We start from the raw sequence: 17,899 nt of genomic DNA, 5'->3' as shown, positions 1-17,899 counted from the left end.
ACATTGCTGGGAAAGTGAATGAATTAACAGAATATAGATATTATGTTGGCAGATAGTGAAGACTTTGATTGGGTGGAAGTGGGATATACCTTGAATATATAGTAAGAGTGCACATCAGAATACTTGGAACTCAAATTTTGTATGTACATTACATTATGTTTGCATAATGCATTAAGTTCTTCTGTTTTTCAGATAATATTTGAAAATAAAACTTTGCTTACAGTGTGTAGACTTCCTGGTTTTGTTTCAAATGTTTCACTTCTTTTTTCTCCCCCCCCCGCCCCAATCTTTTTTTTCACGTACTATTAAATGAATAATGAAATTCAGTGATTTCCAGGACTTCCAGAATAGTGGGTTTTGAATGAGAGGGAAGTGGAAGGATGGTGAAATGAAAACCAGACTTTTTTTGTGTTCCATATCCAGATAACTGATGATTATTATTTACCCGCTCAGTCAAAAAAAAAAATATTTTCCATTCTTTTTTTTGGCCAGTCCTCATGAAAAGAGCTCTGCTGGATCTGAGGGAGAACATCTGTCAAGCATCGTAAGTACTTCATCATGAACCCGAGGCCTGACGACTGCTCACCGTTTAGTTCCCATATTTATGCGAATGCATACTGAACACTTCCCCTGAGTTTTATGTTTGTTTATATACGGTTGCTTTATTTTGTGGAAACGTGCTCCCTGTGACGGCCTGCGCTGCTCCGGGCCTGGCTGGTTAGGCGGGCAGCTTCTCACCAGCACCTCCGGGGAGGGCCAGGCCTCGGAGGGCAGATTTGGAACCCTGCACCTCGCCCAGGTACGAGTCAAGTAGCTGCCTGTGGAGAACTGGACCTCCCTTTGCTGAGATTTCGGCACTCCGCTCGCAACACGCACCTTCTTCTCCCCCCCCCCCCCGCCCCCATAAACCCAGGTAAATCTGTGAACGTGGTTCGGCTTCGTCGTACAGCGTTATCCACCTTGCGAGGGAGTGAACGTCTCCCAGCCTGGGCTGACCACTTCCATGTCAGCTGACGAGCGACAAGGGCTTAAAATCGCAATACTTGGGGAAAAACCCAGCACTGCCCGGTGCCGGCAGTCCCGCACCGCGTCAGGCACGGCACCTCGCCCAGGTACGCCTTCATGGAGCACAGTCCCCACGACCCCACGGCGAGGAGCGAGGCGCCGGGGGCCTGCAAGGTCCCCGCCTCGCAGCCGCCCCGCGCCTCCGCCCCCTCAGCCGCGGGCCTCGGACCAAGCCCGGGGGGATCCACCGCAGCCCCGCGCCCGCCGCGGGGGCCCGCTGCGCCGAGCCGGCCGCCGCGGGGCGGGGAGCCGAGCGCTGGGGCCGCCCGCTGGCGGCCGAGGGGAAGCGGCGACGCCGGGAGGGCGGCGGCGGCGGCTCCGCCCCGGCCGCGGGGTGTCGAGCCCCTCTCCGCCGCGCCGGTGGGGACGGCGGCAGCCGGCGGCGGCGGCGGCGGCGGGGTCTGCCTTCGCCGCCAGCGGGGACCCAGTGCTGCCCCGCTGCGCCCGCCCGCTCCATCGCACGCTGTTGTCATGGAGGAGCCAAGATGGCGGCCCTGGCCTACACGGGGGGCAAGCGGGAGATCAACTACTACTTCAGCGTGAGGAGCGCCAAGGCGCTGGCGCTGGGCGCCGTCCTGCTCCTCACCGCCTGCCACGCCGCCTCCCGCCGCTACCGAGGTGAGGGGGCGGCCGCGGGCGCTCCGCGGGGGGCCGCGGCTGGCGGGCAGCGGGAGGCGGAGCCCCGGCGGAGCCCGGGGACCGCGGCCGTGCAGGGAGGGCGGCGGTTCCGCCGCCCGGGGCCAGCCGCGGCGGGGCCGAGGGGCGGCGGGGGCGACGCGCGTACCCCTGCCCCGGCGAGCAGGGGCGGCGAGGGCAGCGCGGCGTGGCAGCTCGCCGGCCGCTGCGGGAGGCCAGCCTGGGGACAGCGGCGGCGGGGACCCGGCGGCCGGGGACCCGGCGGCGGGAGCGGCGCGGCGCGGCTCGGCTCCCCCGTGGCGGGGCCCGGCCGGCGGGGCCCGGCCTCGGGGTCGCCGCAGGCTTCCCGCCGGCCGGGCGAGGCCCCGCGGCTCGGTCGTGCGTGACTCGCGGGGTCTGTGGCGGCGCGATGTTTTTGCTGTGAGCACAGCCCAGCTCTCGGGGCCTTGCCTGCGGCGTGTATAGCAGCTGAACGGCTGCAGGTGAGGGCGCAGGAGTAGAGGGTGACTTCTCCCCTGTGACTTGTTCCCGTGCAGGATAATTAATGACCTTTACCTGGCAATTAGTGATTAAAATCTTAATTGGTACAAGACTTGGTGTATGTTCTTTTCACTGTTTGCACCGTTGCCTCAAACATAGCAAAACCCAGCCTCTTTGGGGGGCGAAGCGAGAGGGAGAGCTGTTTGGTTTCACGTGTTGTTAGCGGCTGCGGACAAGCCAGTAACCCCGATCTGGAGAGCGTAGCTGGTGAGCGTGACGGGGATGCACACGGGTGCGCACCGGTTACCGGGGTGCTGGGAGCTTTGCTGATCCCTCTTCTTTCAGGTTGTTTTGGCCCTGAAGCTGTGAATCTTGGCACGATCCGTAAATACTAATGGAACTGCTAAAGGGAAATGTTTTCTTGTTTCCAATTCACGCTAAAAAACGTAGTATGTTTTTTGTGGGTAAACCAGAAAGGTGATCCAAAGAGAGATTGCTGCGGCTCTGTTTATTGCAGGACACCTAGTGTTGCTGTATTCTAACACTTGCTGCCAGCATCTGCAGAAGGCAAGGCTGAGGCAGTTTATTGTGGAAATGGGAAAGGGGGTAGGGATCTTTATGGATACAGTTCCCTAGATTCACCCCCTGGCTGGCATGTCAGTAAGTCTGATAAACTGACTATTACTAAGCTGCAAGACATGGAGGCATTTACTGAATTCTGGAGGAGCTCAAGCATGAAGTAATTGAACTTGCCTGTTGTGCTGTGTTCCTTAAGGCACAAATCAGCTGCAAAACTAGGTGGAAGGAGGGTGGCAAATGTGATGCTTTTTTAAAGAGGGATTGCAGGACTGGCCTAAGAAAATAGGGACTGCCATATCAAGCAGATTACAAGAAAACTGGAATATGCATATATACAATATATTATGGGAGAGTTGATGAGAGGGGTGAGTCACAAAGTGCAAAACGGTGAGACTCTGCAGGCCTTTATGTAAGTTGATATGGTCTGTATGGGTTTTTCACAAAGCTTTCAACAAGTTCCTTCGCCTAAGGCTTTTAGTTTCTTGAAGCTGTTATACGGTAAGAGAGAGGCTTTCCCATAACTTAAAAAGATAGGATGTAGAGTGAGAGTGAATACAGAGTTACAACTTTGGGCTCCTTTGAACAAATAACATTCGAAAGACAAACGGTTTAGAAAAGGAGGGTGGAGCATTTATAGCAGACAAAAGTTTACAAGATAGATAAAAGCAGAGAGGTGCTTGAGAGATCGTTCTGCAACCCTTCAGTGATCCCAAACATCTGAATTTCAGCAGACGTCAGAGCTAAATGGCACCTTGCTTATTGTCAGTGGTGTTGGTCACCCCCACTGAGTAGTGGTACAATAGAGCTTGGAAAACGTGTACAAAAGAGCAACGCAAATGGCAGAACAGTAAACCAGCTCCTGTACAAAAAGTAATGAAATAGATTACAATTCTGTAGCCTGGACAGAAAATTATTAGCTTGGTAATGGTCTCAAATATTACGAATTATTGGGGGAAGGTAAAATCATTGTGTCGTAACACAAAGTATTAACTGAAAAATGAAATTAGCAGGCAATACATTTAAAATGGTCGGAAGAAAGCACTTTTTTTCCATACAAGACATTTTGAAACATGTTGCCAATATTTTATACCAAAAATGCCCCAAAAAGGGTTATTCTGATTTGCAGAGGGTGGATGAAGTGGGGCTGCAAACATGCTGCATTCTGGCTCAAAGTTGCCAGGCTGTGAAAGCTGGGCCGTGCCAAGGAGGGGATTGCTCTGTGTTTGTCGTGCTTTTATACTTTGTCTATGAGCATCTGTCGTTAGCTGCTGTCAGGAAGAGGAGAGCAGGCAAGACCAACTTTTTCAGGTGAACGTATGTTCTGTCACAGTGGGGCAAACAAGAAATTTAACAATGAATTAACCACCCATGTGGGTACTGTCTCTCTTTCATAGATGTCCAGGAATATGGAGGAAATGAAAGAGAGCTGCATATGAACAAAAAGTGGTGAAATCTGTTTTGTGGGAGGGGTGAGGTTCCCCCCCCCCCAAAAAAAAAAAAATTTTGGTCTTTAATAGCTGAAGAAACTGATGACCTAAAGTTTGCATAAGTTGAAACAGCAATTGCCTGAATAACAGAGAAAATGAGATAGAAATTAGACATGTCATTCATGGGAGTTAGATGTGCCTGATGATACATACAAGATCCTGGTGTCCTGTAGGGCATATAAAAGGTGGTCCTGTAGGGCATATAAAAGGTGGCAAAGACCACAGTTGTCTTTGAAGAAAAATTATGTGGTAAGTCAAAATACTTTGTTATTTCATGTCCTCTATTATTCACAAAATCAGACTTTTACCACAGAAGCACATTGGCAGCGTTGAGACCTCTAGCCTGTCCTACTGCAGTTTTTCCCATGGACAGTTCAGCCAGAAGGAAAAAGCCACAAAAAATCTATATATCCGGACAGAGAATGGTACATGGGAAGAACGTTTGTCAGTGAATCCTTCTTTCTGTGGGACAAGCATGGGTACATAAAGAGTGCTTGAGAGATAGTTATTTTTAAAACTTTTTTTTTTTTTTTTTTGAGGAAGACATTCTAGAAGTAATAAAGGCACATAAAGGCTGCTTCATTCATACCTTTTCCTTTTTCTCACTACCGCTGGTTAGGAGTGAAAGTATTAATATAGAGATATTCTATGTTTTCAGTGTGTCTGTACTTTTAAGATTCCAACTGAGTGGCAATTGGATGCTTTAACTTTTTGGTAGTTAGCCTAGTTTCTCTCGCTTGATTTAGAACCCCATGTTGTGCAGATTGCCATCTATTTTTCTTCTCCTGTTGCAATATTGAAAAGTTCACAAGGCATGAATTAAAGTTAAGAATATACATATGTTTTATACATAAGTGCATGTTTTTATCTTGGCTTCCTTTGGGAGCTTTTGGATGATTGAGGCTTTAGTTAGAACTCCTTTGTTTTGCCTGATTGATTTACATGTAAAGGTTTTGGCTAATTTTGGCCTTAGTCATGCAAATACATATTATAGATAGGAGCAGCCCAGTGCACTTCCCAGTAAAACTTACCTGTATAAAAGTTACTTGTATGAAAAAATGCTGGACTGGGGTTGTGGAAAGTCAAATTCAATATCAGGGAGACTATCCTATTTAGGGGTCACCTACATTTTTTGCAAAACTTGAAGTGAATTAAGAGAAGTTAAGGACTGTCTTTAACTTGCATACAGCTTCTGTGAAGAGCTAAGTGGACTAAATGTTTATATACTATCCAGTGAAATTAGTCCTGTGCATTTTTTAGTTATTATCATATTTCAAAAGTACAGTCCTAAACCTTGTTAGAAATAAGTTTTTACTTAAAATTTTGTGTTCTTAAACTCAGTCAGCACTGATAGCTACTGCTTAAAACTACATTTTTATTTCGAATAATAGAGAACAATTGAATTTCCATTTCTTCGAAATAGTGTGCTCTTTAGACAAAGCATTGTGAAATATAGTCTGTTTTGGCTCTGAATGAAGACTTTGAGATTTCACAATTTCAATGGAAAACCCATGATTTTAAGGAATGATGAATTAGAATAATAAGCATAATAAAATTCAGAGAAATTATACTCTTTGTATAACTACACTGTAGTGTATCTAAGTGCAACATTTGATAAAAATAAAAGGTATGTTGGAAGGATAATATACATAAAGCACAAAGGAAGAGTTTAAAAAGAATGGTCTGTGTTTTGTATATAGAATGGCACTTAGATTTCTTTTTCACAGGTTTGGGGTTGGGGTTTTTTGTTGTGGTTATTTTTTTCTTTTAAGGTCTCATTAACGGTTAAGAAGAAGGTGTGGTATATTAAAATGAGAGTGGTTCTTTGGCTGCTGTATATTTCATCTCATAAGGAAGACTTGGGCATTTCTGGAGGCACTGTCTTGTTTGTAACCTCCAGTTTACTCTCTTGGCTGCTGTTTCAGTTTTGTTTTATTCTCCTCCCTCATCTTCCACCCCAAACTTCTACTATTATGTTTAAAGAAAGACATCAGACATAAGTAGTGCTCCTAACAAGTTTCAGGAGCTTTCTAATATTGCTTGGGGAAATAGTAAGATACTCAGTATCTGGAGGTTGGAAAGAAGGCATAAGTCCTTGGCCTAAAATGTCTATGTTTAAAATATATATAATGTGTGATGTTTGGAATGTTATTTCAGTAAACATACTGTAGGATGGAGGATTGGTTTATTTGTGAGTAATTGATGGGAGTGCCATGGAGTGCAGAGCTACCAAGCTTGGGTCATGAACTCAAGATATGGAACATGCTCTCCTGTGAAGAATTAGTAAACTGAGATTCTTCAGTCTTGAAAACTTGATTAAGGAAGAATTGGTAGTGGTCTACAAATCATGATAGACAGAAGTTCAAACTGTCTTTTCCTATGTGTCATGGTTTAACCCCAGCCAGTAACTAGGCACCAGGCAGCCACTTGCTTATTCCCCCCACACCCAGTGAGATGGGGAAAAGAATCAGAAAAAAAAGTAAAATTTGTGGGTTGAGTTAAGAATAGTTTAATAGAACAGAAAGGAATAAAAAAATAATGATAATAATAATAATAAAATTACAGTAATTATAATAAAAGAATTGGAATATACAAAACAAGTAATGCACAATGCAATTGTTCACCCCTCTCTGACTGATGCCCAGTTAGTTCCTAAGCAGCAATCCACACCCAGGCCAACTGCCCCGAGTTTATATACTGGACATGACGTCACATGGTATGGAATATCCCTCTGGCCACTTTGGGTCAGCTGTCCTGGCTGTGTCCCCTCCCAACTTCTTGTGCCCCTCCAGCCTTCTTGCTGGCTGGGCATGAGAACCGGAAAATCCTTGACTTAGTCTAAACACTACTTAGCAGCAACTGAAAACATCAGTGTGTTATCAACATTCTTCTCATACTGAACCCAAAACATAGCACTGTACCAGCTACTAGGAAGAAAGTTAACTCTATCCCAGCCGAAACCAGGACACTATGGAAGAACTAAGTGCCTAGGAAAGGCAGGTGATTCTTCAATCAGCAGCAGTGGATATGGAAAACTCTTGTAGAAGCATGCTGTGGATGCAGAAAATTTGAAGAGAAGACTGCATGACTTTGTGAGAAAGAAATCTGTGGAAAGTTCTACAGAATATGCAGAAACCACGTCCAGCTCAGGAAGTTCCTGGACTAAACACAGTTGGCAAAATATTAGACAAGAACATAATGTTTACTTGCCCTCTTCTTTTTCATCCCAGAGCATCTGCTTATGGCCTCTGTTGAAGGCAGAATACCAGGCTAGACTGACCATTGGTCTGACTGTGAATAACTGTCCTTATTTTCTTATGCATCTTCCTCAGCAAGTTAGTGGCTTTCAGAGGGATTCTAATTAGTAGTGGGTTTTCTTTTACATAGTTCACTCTTACATCGCTCTGATATAGCTCCTGATTTTCATTATCTGCATAGTGGAGGGTTTTGTAGCAGTAGCTGTAATAACTGGTAAGTCACCTATTCTTACAATCTAATCACAAGCAACATGAGTTTGATTATGTTTTTCATTATTTCTGACAGTTTCTTTTTATGCAACTTACTCAAAATGATAGTTCACATAAGTGTGTATGTTTCAGAATCAAGGAAAGTATTTTGCTTGAAAGCCAAAGTATAAAACCAGGGGTTTATTTTAAATTATTAAGAAAAAAATGAAACTATGGTCATTTTGAATTTATGATTTCTACTAGAAAGATACCTGTCTAGCAAATCTGATCTATGCCAACATATTTAAAAAGTAGGTAAAGATTCAGCTTTCCATGTCATCTGCTGCGTTCTGAGCTACTTCTGCAGAAGTTTTGGCAGCAGGATCGTCAGCTGTCTCTGCAGAAGTTTTGGCAGCAGGATCGTCAGCTGTCTTATAAGTAGCAATGGTTGAAAGAGGAGCAGAAAGGCATTGATAATCTGCTTCTGCAAGATCTTTAATCTGTTCAGAAATGGCGCTGTACTGAGTAATGAAACAGGCACAGACTGGGAAAAAAAAGATGATGTTGCTGACCTGGAGTGACCTGCACTGGTTGAAAAATAGAAGAGTTACAGAGACTACTTTTCTGGAAACCTTTTGAGTTCAGCCTACTTCTATGGTCCTAGCATACTTTCATGAGAGCTCCTTTAAATGTTCAGAAGCATGTGGCCCTCTGTGTCTGGCTATTTGCCACATCCCATTGCTGCTGTGCAGTAATTAATCAGTTTGACATGGACAGTGCATATGCATTGCGATTAGGAAGGAAGTGTCAATTTGATTTCTGGTATCTCAAGGATTTGCTTGAGAGGTTACTGGTCAATTTGAAGAAATTCCTGAACTACCCTGGGGTGACAAATAGACTCTTATTGATGATAAAAATAGGAGCTTATCACCATATGTGTATATTTTATTTAAATTTTAAATACATTTTTCTTCCATGTGTCAAGATCTGCCTGACCAAGAGCTCCCAAAACTGAGAGGTAATGAGTAAAGAATGACAGTTTTAATCAAGTCAGTTTATCTTGTGTGTTAGGGGTATATCATGTGGGTTGCTCATGAAGAACCAACCCAAACCCAGAGCTATGACTCTGAGGTGTTTATTCAGACTTTTTTCAAGACTGTTGTAATTCTTCATGTTATTCCAGCTATTTTAGTAGTCACAATGCAATAGCAGTGGTAAGTAATTGAAATTCCAGGAGAGAAAATAAGTTTGGTTGTTAGAGTTCATTTTGAAATGAGGGAATGAGGAGCCATAGGTCATTGTAAATACTACTACTTGACTGTGTTACTGCTGTGTTTGCTTGGATAAATGAGCCAAGGAGTAACAATTACAATACAGTATGTTCTGCAAAGTACATTGCCTTTTTCTGATTTTCATGAAAACAGGTAGGAGGAGTTTCAGGGAGGAAGGTAGGGATAGAAGATGTCTTCAGCTGCCACCTCTTCCTTCCTCCAAGCTAATTTTATATTGCTTTTCAAGAAGTAGCATACATGAACTGCATTGTCTGTACTTGTGTACCTGAAATGCTCTTCATGCATCCTAAGTAGGTATGAGAGCTAGAGTTTTGAAGTAAGAGAGAACTAAGAGGTTTGGGTGTCAGCTGTACTTCAAACATGTTTTGTTTAATGCTTTTTGTAGCGTTTTCCCAGTTTCATAGATGGGAACCTTACCTTTTGTTTTTCTGAGTGGATTGTGAAGGAACAGGTAGCTGAGTATCAGTTCACAAACTAGAGTAGCAACATCATTGCCAATGTTAATGGAAGAGTTATCTGGAAACATCTGTGATCATGCAGGATTCTAGAGATCCTAGTTCTGTATTTGTTGGAAATACAGATATGTTTCCATCATCCAACTAATTATTAATGTTTTCTGAAGTTTATTACCCATAGGTCTAAAATGTTTATAGTAAAACTGTTTCAATATAGATACTATTGTCATTCTTCCCACTATTGGGAAATCGTGGAAATAAGTAGTTTTCCCAATTATCCTGTGTCCATCTCAAAAAAAAAAAAAAAAAAAAAAAGCCAAAAAAAAAGCCAAAAAAAGAGTTGATTCAGTGCATATGAGAATTAGTTAGTTTTCACTGTGATCTTAGGACTGTAACTTAGAATATGTTTTTTTATCACAATGTTACACAGAAAGTCTTTCTTTATCTGGTATACCTTTTTTTTTAATTATTTTTTTTAATTGATTGGACTGTGGTCTTATGGAATCCTTTGTTTAAGCACAAGGGAAGAGATACGATGGCTCTGTCTCTTCTTCCTAAAAGCTTTACTGTAGTACTGATCTTTGAGGACTGTGAGCTTGGGTCTCAGTAGACATCAGTGGTACCTTGTAAATTCCCATTCCTACAGACTCAGACTTCACACAGCTTGCATCTCTTTCTGTCTGTCCCATTATAACGTGTGGCTCCCAACAGCCCTGAAAAGAAGAAGTACAGAGAACATGCCCTATTCTTTAGAATTAGTGCAAGTTTTGGTGGAGTAAATGAGCAGTCGTCTGTTGAGTTTAATGAAGTCAAGGTTTCACAGAAAATGTTAAGTACAGGCTGTGGTACATTGTTTCTGCACAAGCTAGCACAGGTACCTGCCATTTCATTCACCACTGTTTGCCTGTTTGTCAGTGCTCTGAAATGCCAAGTATGACAAAAATGTTGGAGGGCAACTTCTCTTGCAGTGAATTGTGTTCCGTTGTGTTCAGTTATAAGGCAGCAGAATCTGACATGGAGTGTGCTGGAAGATAACAGTCACTGATTTCATAACTGGGGTATTTTGTTTATATGAACTTAAGTGACCTGAAACATCACCACCAATTCTCGTGTAAATGTTTTTTGTTTTGCATATTAACCCAGCCTGTAATTTCACTGATTCTAAGGCATCTGCTATGTCTTAAGCAAGGAGATGTAATAGACTTTCTTGCAAATCTCATGTTGAGATTCATGTTCCACACAAGATGCTGTGTATGGTGATTCTGTGTAGAAGATTGTTATATTGAACTGTTCTTTAATTTCATTTAAGTGTATTCTGGATAGCAGATAGCACAGTGGATTGGCATCTTTAGGTGGAAGTGCCATTCTAGGTCACAACATCTTTCTGACAGCAGAAATGGGATCACTAAAATTTTGTGGATAGAGGAGTGATTTACAGAGAGGTGTGGTATAGTAAGTGAGAAGGCAATTTGCAGAAACTTGTGCAAGGTGTTTTTGCAAAAAGTTAGATTGGTTTACTACTATTGATTGTTTCGATTCCTGTGTTTCAAATATTGTCAATTTTTTTTTAATAGCAATGGGGCTAGGTTTTAACTTTCATGTGTCTGAATTCTAATCTTAATATAACATTTTAAAGGTGGCGATACATGTGAGTATCTTCTGTCCAGTGGGAGATTTCTTGGAGAAAAAGTATGGCAACCCCACAGTTGTATGATGCATAAGTATAAAAATAGGTAAGGAAACACATGTCTTCTGTTCATCTGCCTAGAAAGGAGAGTCATTGTTTGACTGCAGCTGTAGTAATTGCAATGTCACCTATTTTTCACTTTATAGCTGATCCTTTAGGCTTTCAAAAATATGCAACATTTATCAGAAGGAATTCTTTTCCTTGTGCATTGTCTGTGTGTCTACAGTGTTTACCATAGGTGTATTTATGTATAAAAATACAAATAAATGTTGGTGATAGTAGTACTGATACGTGTTACAGAGAGCCACAAGATACTGCAAGAGACTGCATAGCTTCATATGTCACTCTCAGATTGCTGAAAGGGAAAATACTGACCTTATGTGTAGAATTGCAAGTAAAAAAATCCCACATAAAATTACCAATCACTTTTTTTTTTCACCTACTAGTAAGGAACTTTATTTTTTAGAATTATGTTGTATATTACCATTTTGAAACTACTATGTTTGTAGCACCACAGAATAGGAAAGCCTGCTTGGTGATTTGCCTAATTGTATTAGCAGGGGAGTTAATTTTCATTTCTATGCAACTTACACTAAACTTTTTATTAATTCAGCATGTTCAAAAAAAGATTTACCATTCCTTAGAGCTGGATATAATGCTTAGAATTATCTATATTGCTCTGTAGATTTTCTAAAGACTTTTTCCTAAAACACAAATTTCCTGTAACATGAATGTTGCTGTTTTGTTTTACAGTGAAGCAAAAAATTGCCTCATAGACAAACATATTGTGTTTATAGGAGATTCTAGAATTCGACAGCTGTTCTATTCATTTATAAAACTCATAAATCCTCAAGTCAAAGAAGAAGGAAATAAGGTGAGTTAGTTTATTTTGATGATGTTTTTGTTTCTTTCTTCCTAATTTACCTCATAACTCTTCTCTAAACTTAAAAAAAGTAAGAAATTATACCATTTGCTGGCCTAGCCATCAGGAAGAAGAACCACAGAAAGGTCTTTTGGAGAAGAACAAGATTAGACCAAGATAATTATTTGGGTACAGATGAGATGATTGGGAATCTGAGAAGTGAACTAGGAAGCTCAAGAGAAAGCTTGTGGCAGTCTGGGAATAAAATAACAAAGCTGACTTGTCCCATAGCAACTTACACTTCATATTTGGTTTCTTGATGAGAAAATGATTGCTCCTTTGTGTGTTTTTAAATAGTAGTAATCCGTGGGTTATAATTTGTCACTTTAAATGTCAGTTAAATTGCTGATCTAATCTGTTCATAAAAATCCTTGGGGCAATGACAGATTTCCAGGTCTAACTTGAAGCTGAAACTAAAAATAGCTCCTGGTCTTACCTTCCTTTTGATTGCTGCAGAAGAGCTGTCTGAATTTTATAAGGTGAAGAATGTAAACTGCAGCTTGCTCAGTAGAAGCAGTAAGAAAGGTTTTAGCTGTATCATTTGTTGAACAGAATATTAATTTCTTTTGCTATATCATGCGTCTTAGGTTCGTGGATGTATGTACACATGTGAGGGAGCAGACACATTTCATTTTCAACTGTACATCAGATTTGTCAATTATTTAGTAATTCTGTCATTTAGAAGTGCAAGCTGGCAGCTTGTCCAGCAGACAGCATGCAGTCACTTTCACTTGGCAAAACAAGATGTTTGATTGATTGAATAACTCTGATTTTCCTAGTCTGTTGGTTAGGTCACAGTTGCTGCCCAAAAGTAGTGGTGAGATGATAGAGTACTATAATTGAGTTTGAGTTGAGAGGTGTCTTTTGTCAAGTATTTATGAAATCAAGATCTCCATTTGTGGAAGAGAAATACGCTTGTTCTTTTGGACCAGGATTGAAAATAATACTGCATTTAGTAATATTTTAAAGGAGGATTGTGCATGCAGTAGCTGACTGCTTCCTTTCTGATTTCTTACAGCCTCACTCAGCAAATTTAATAATGCATTCCAGACTTGCCTGAGATTATTTTCTTTTATTCTTTAATTAAAACTGTCAGTTGTTTTGTGCAAAGAAGATGGGCAGATGAAAAGGAAGGCTAGGGCAAAGGAAGTGTAAGAAAAGAAAGATAAAAAAAGTCTAAGTTTTTCTCATTTTGGGAGGCTAAATTTAGGAAAATATTTTATACCTTTGTAACAGTGAACAGAAAGCATTTCAGACTTGTTTTCTTCCAGGAAAAATAACCCTTTCTGTGAGTAGCTTGTTTTTCAAGAAAGTAACATAAGTATTTTGCATGAGTATACTGACAAGTTTATACAAGAAAAATCCTTTCTACTAAAGATAAACCTTTGGGTGAGAGCAAATTAACATATGAATGTAAATATTTTTGTTTCATTCTGAAAGTTTGTCTTTTGTTTTATTGTTTTGGGTTTTTTGACAGCATGGAAATATCCCCTTTGAAGATAAATCTGCTTCAATTAAAGTGGTAAGGTTTTATCTAGCATTAAATTGCAAGTCATAATCATATTATGATTTCATACAATGTAATCCAAATTGCAGTCAAAGGTGGATTTTTCAAATTTCCACAATTGCTGTAAAAGTAAAAAAAAGCTTTAGACCATTAACATTCTTTACAAATTTTCCACAAAATATATCAGAGTGTATCTTAAAATATTACGTTTTGAATAAGATTCTTTGAGAGACACTGGCTTTGAGTACTTGTATTCTGTGTTAGCTTTGGGCATAAGCTCTGGAAGTGTGTATAATTTTTCTTTTTGTCAGATCTTATAATTTGACCTTCCCAAGAATAGCTTTTGCCAGGAAGTTTACTCTTCCACTGCCGTAAGAATACGTATCTGGGGCCAACTTACTTGGAGTGGTAATTGTCATAATTGCCACTGAGCTCTCTATGCTATCCCAACAAGTATTCCTTGCGCTGTTTTTGCATGGAGAAATAACCACATTGTTGATTATAATGTGGATACTTAAAAAAAGAAAACAGAGTACTTGAGGGTAGGTTTTATGAAGGACTCTGTTCTCCTCTGCCCTGGCAATGGAAATGGTGTCGTCAATAGCTTTCTTTGCTTCCCATGACAGCTGTCAGCAGCGCTGGGATTCTGCTAGTCATGTATTTGTTTATGCCCTGGAGACAACTCATTCTCTGTTCATGAAAACCAAAGAAGCAGTGTGTTTGCTGAGTTGTCTGCAAGCTAGTTTTCAGTACCTGTTTGTGTACGTGGTTAAGATTTAGGCTACAGAATAACATTTTAGGGTGTGAGCCCATGGCAATTTAAGTCTATGCTGTCATGCTCTGTTGCCCTTCACAGTATGTTCCTCTGTTTGCCTGTAACTAACGCTGGTACAGCTGTGGAATGGGCTGTTTCAGGAATTGATTCAGCCAAAAAATTACTTTGTAGGATTCCTTTTTGGTCACGTCTGGTGTGGCTCATCATATGGTTATCTGAGTGCTGGAAAAGGGGGAGTAGAACACCAGGCAGGACAAAGGGGCCAATGCAATGTGATTTATGATGGCGTAGCCTGACACAGAACTGCATCTTCAAAACTCCTTGAGCCTTGGTAGGTGTCTAACCACCAAGATTTGAGAGGGCAGGTTTGGGCTTTTGGGAGATGCCTAGGTAGTTAAGAATATATTCCTAGTCTGCTGCTTCCTTGTTTTGATGCTGTATTGCTGTTGATATTATTGGCACGGTAGCTGAATTTTCACATTCAGAATGTCTGTGACCCAGTAATCTAAATGTGGAAATACTTGACCAACAAAAGAGAAAGTCACTGGGAACAAATGGAGAGTTTAATTTTGCCCTTTCTAGTTATCATACTGATCCTTCTGTCCTTCAGCCACTGCAGAGGGCTATGTGATCACTCACACCTACCAAACAGTTATTTGACAGTACTCAAGGGAACTACCAAAATCTTTAGGTCTGTGCCAGTGGAAGATAGAGATTTCCTCTCTGCTGGTAGTGTTTCTGCATTCCACATTATAAAGCTTCCTCACAATATTTTCTGCATATGTAATCCCTGCCATTTCACTTTAATATGTATTTGTAGTCTACTCAATAGGTCTGCACCTGAGGAGTCACTAGATGCTAGGAAGTCATGGCTCTACCTGAGAGACATAATAGCACTAGGCAAAGTGTAGACTGTCCTTCTAGATGAAGGTTGGGCACTACTCCTGACATCTATAAAAATGTCAGTAGGTAATGCATTTAATGCCCATCGCACTATTACAGTTAAACAGCTGATAACTTATGAAGTTGTAAAGTAAATTGTTAGGTTTACTTTTTGTTTGAAAATTATGATCAATTATATGAATTTCTGGAACAAAGAAAACCTTTTGGTAAAAACTGTGGGAAATAGAGCAAAAAGTAAGTTCTAATAGATGTGAGCTTGGTTTTATCCCTGGTCTCATTGGAAACCCAAGGACATCCCATTTGGCAGAAACTAAAAAATTACCTTCTTGGTGAAATCCCAACTCCTGAACTACAAATGAAAACTTATTCTTTTTTCATGGGGGCAAAGTTTTGTGTTGGGTTTTTGTTTTTTCCCCTGTTTTTTTTTTCTTTCCTCTTCTTTCTGTTTTCCGTGCTAGAGTGAGATGTCAGGCTTTTCATGCTAACTATAAAGGAAATCTCACTTTGAGCCTAGTGTTTTTCCTTCACAGTTGAATTTATGGCAATTAGTTTGTTTTTTTGAATTTTTGTTATTAGTCTACTGCTCATCATTAAGCTTGCAGACTAAATCTGCATTTATTTTACAGGATTTCCTGTGGTATCCAGAAGTTAATGGCTCTATGAGGCAACGTATCAAATCTTGGACTGAGGTTTGTCTTAAAAAAACTGTTTATTTTAGGAAAATAGAGCATCTGACTGAGGACTACTACCTTTCTTTTTTTCATACACACAACTGTAATTACTAGGAGTCCAGCAACTGCAGCATATCGCATACATTCAGTTAGTTATGTACCAGAGACCTGAAATTTGACATCGGGATAGTGAAAGGGGGATGTTTACTGGTGTATATGTTTCTGGGCATCTCCCGGTCTCGCCAGGATGGCTTCCCTTGGGCCAAAAAAAACCCAAACCAAACCAGAAAAACCCTATTTCCTAGGAGCAGGTTGATTCATCCTATTAAGAGCTGAAAGGATTTTACTCTGATTTGGTGTTTTGCTTCCTCTGTGTCTGCGATGGCTCCACCTTATGGGTCCCTTCCAACTTGAGATATGCTATGATTCTATATTTACGTTAATTTGAGTGTTCCAAACTGAAGGACAAAGGCAATTTGGAAAGTCAAGAATGCCTTGATTTTTTTTGTTGTTTTTCAGTATTTCCCTGAAGTTACATAGTAATCTTACATTACAGTTATGATACTGTTTTTCATGTTATTCAGCATAAAATTATGTGTGTAATTCTGATAAGGAGTAATATGTTTACGGATTGGCAACTAAATTTTTCATGCTTCTTCCTTTGTTGACCTTTAAATAGCCTGGAGTTATTTAGTAATGTCCCCCGGTGATTCTTCTGCTACCCTATTGGTCATTCTTGCACAACACCTTCCATAAAGATAGCGAAAGTTATCATTTGTTTTTCTGTGATTACTACAAGAAAATGAGAGCTGCTAAACACTTGCTGTGCCAAGGCAAAACTTGTACTGAGGTGCTCAGCACTGTTTGTTTCCTTGTACTCTTCTGTTTGAGTACATATTCTGTTCCTTGTCCTAGATGTAACTTTCAGACCTCTGGGGCAACAACTTTCTGTTCTGTCATGTCAGTACAACAGCTCAAAGAGATGTTTGACAATGCTGAGAGACACTAAGGGAAAAAGTACTTCAGTAGTGTGATCTACAGTTTACTTGACCTTAGGAGAAGATGTTTAGATGGCTTGTAAAGAGAACTTATGCTGCTAAATTGATGATGATTGTATATTTTGCACTTTTGCAGATTCTGTTATGTGAAAATGCTGGTGTATCACAAGTTGATGTTCTCTGTAATATATCTGCAATCTATTCTTTTGTAACCATTAACTGATGGACGAGTCACAGTTAATTAAGATACAAGTCTTAATTAAACTGCTCAGTAAAATAATAATTTGTGAATATGTTAAAACTAATTTCTCTTTACTTTGTGTCTTAGGGTTCTGTGGCAAAACCTCATATAATTGTAGCAGGAGCTGCCACGGTAAGTTATACATCTATGGAGCATTTTAGTAAAGAAAGAAGTTCTAGTAGCATAATTGTTATGCTTTCAAGTTGGTTACATGACAAAGTTGTTAAACTCAATTTATAATAAAAAATATACTCTCAGTGAATTTGTTATTAAAACAAGTAGTTCTAAAATATCAGGTATATTTTATTATAGCTGTGCAATGTACAGTACTTGCTTTTTGGCAGCAATACTGGTTGATAAGCATTGATTAGCTTGAACCTAGCTAATAAAGTAGCTTTGTTAAAAGCAGATTATTCATTTAAAAAGTTAAGTAAAAGTACTTGCATACTAACTAAGATGCATTTTTAATAAATTCTTTTCAGTCACAAAATACTGCTTTTGAGCATGGTGCAATCTGGAATGCTCTTTTTGAGCGCACATATTGCTTTTAGACTTATATGGGCAAACCCCTGAATTTTACATGAACGATTCAACAACCAAAGAGATTGTGCTTCCTGAATCTTGTTCCACTGGAAGTTTCCACCACTGCTATAGGCAGCAGCGTCACAGAAAACAGGGCTGACAAGGACCTGAAGAGGTCTCCTAACCCATCAGTTTGCCACAAAGCAGGATCAGTTATACCTGTGTTGCACTTG

General features: G+C 40.6%; 1 protein-coding gene across 1 annotated transcript in view; it reads left to right on the top strand.

Moving 5' to 3' along the window:
- The first annotated feature begins 1,308 nt into the window (after positions 1-1,308).
- The window catches only part of CASD1 (CAS1 domain containing 1), a 33,898-nt gene continuing 17,307 nt past the window's right edge, over positions 1,309-17,899 (top strand). Inside the window, exons 1-6 of the mRNA XM_069774839.1 lie at positions 1,309-1,683; positions 11,077-11,173; positions 11,881-12,001; positions 13,527-13,571; positions 15,861-15,923; positions 17,232-17,276. Of these exons, the coding sequence (XP_069630940.1) occupies positions 1,551-1,683; positions 11,077-11,173; positions 11,881-12,001; positions 13,527-13,571; positions 15,861-15,923; positions 17,232-17,276 (504 nt within the window). The 5' untranslated portion in view covers positions 1,309-1,550. The remainder of the gene's footprint in view (positions 1,684-11,076; positions 11,174-11,880; positions 12,002-13,526; positions 13,572-15,860; positions 15,924-17,231; positions 17,277-17,899) is intronic.

The sequence above is a fragment of the Haliaeetus albicilla genome, chromosome 2 (genome assembly GCF_947461875.1).
Source record: "Haliaeetus albicilla chromosome 2, bHalAlb1.1, whole genome shotgun sequence".
NCBI lineage: Eukaryota > Metazoa > Chordata > Aves > Accipitriformes > Accipitridae > Haliaeetus > Haliaeetus albicilla.
This window is presented reverse-complemented; position numbering and strand designations above follow the sequence as displayed.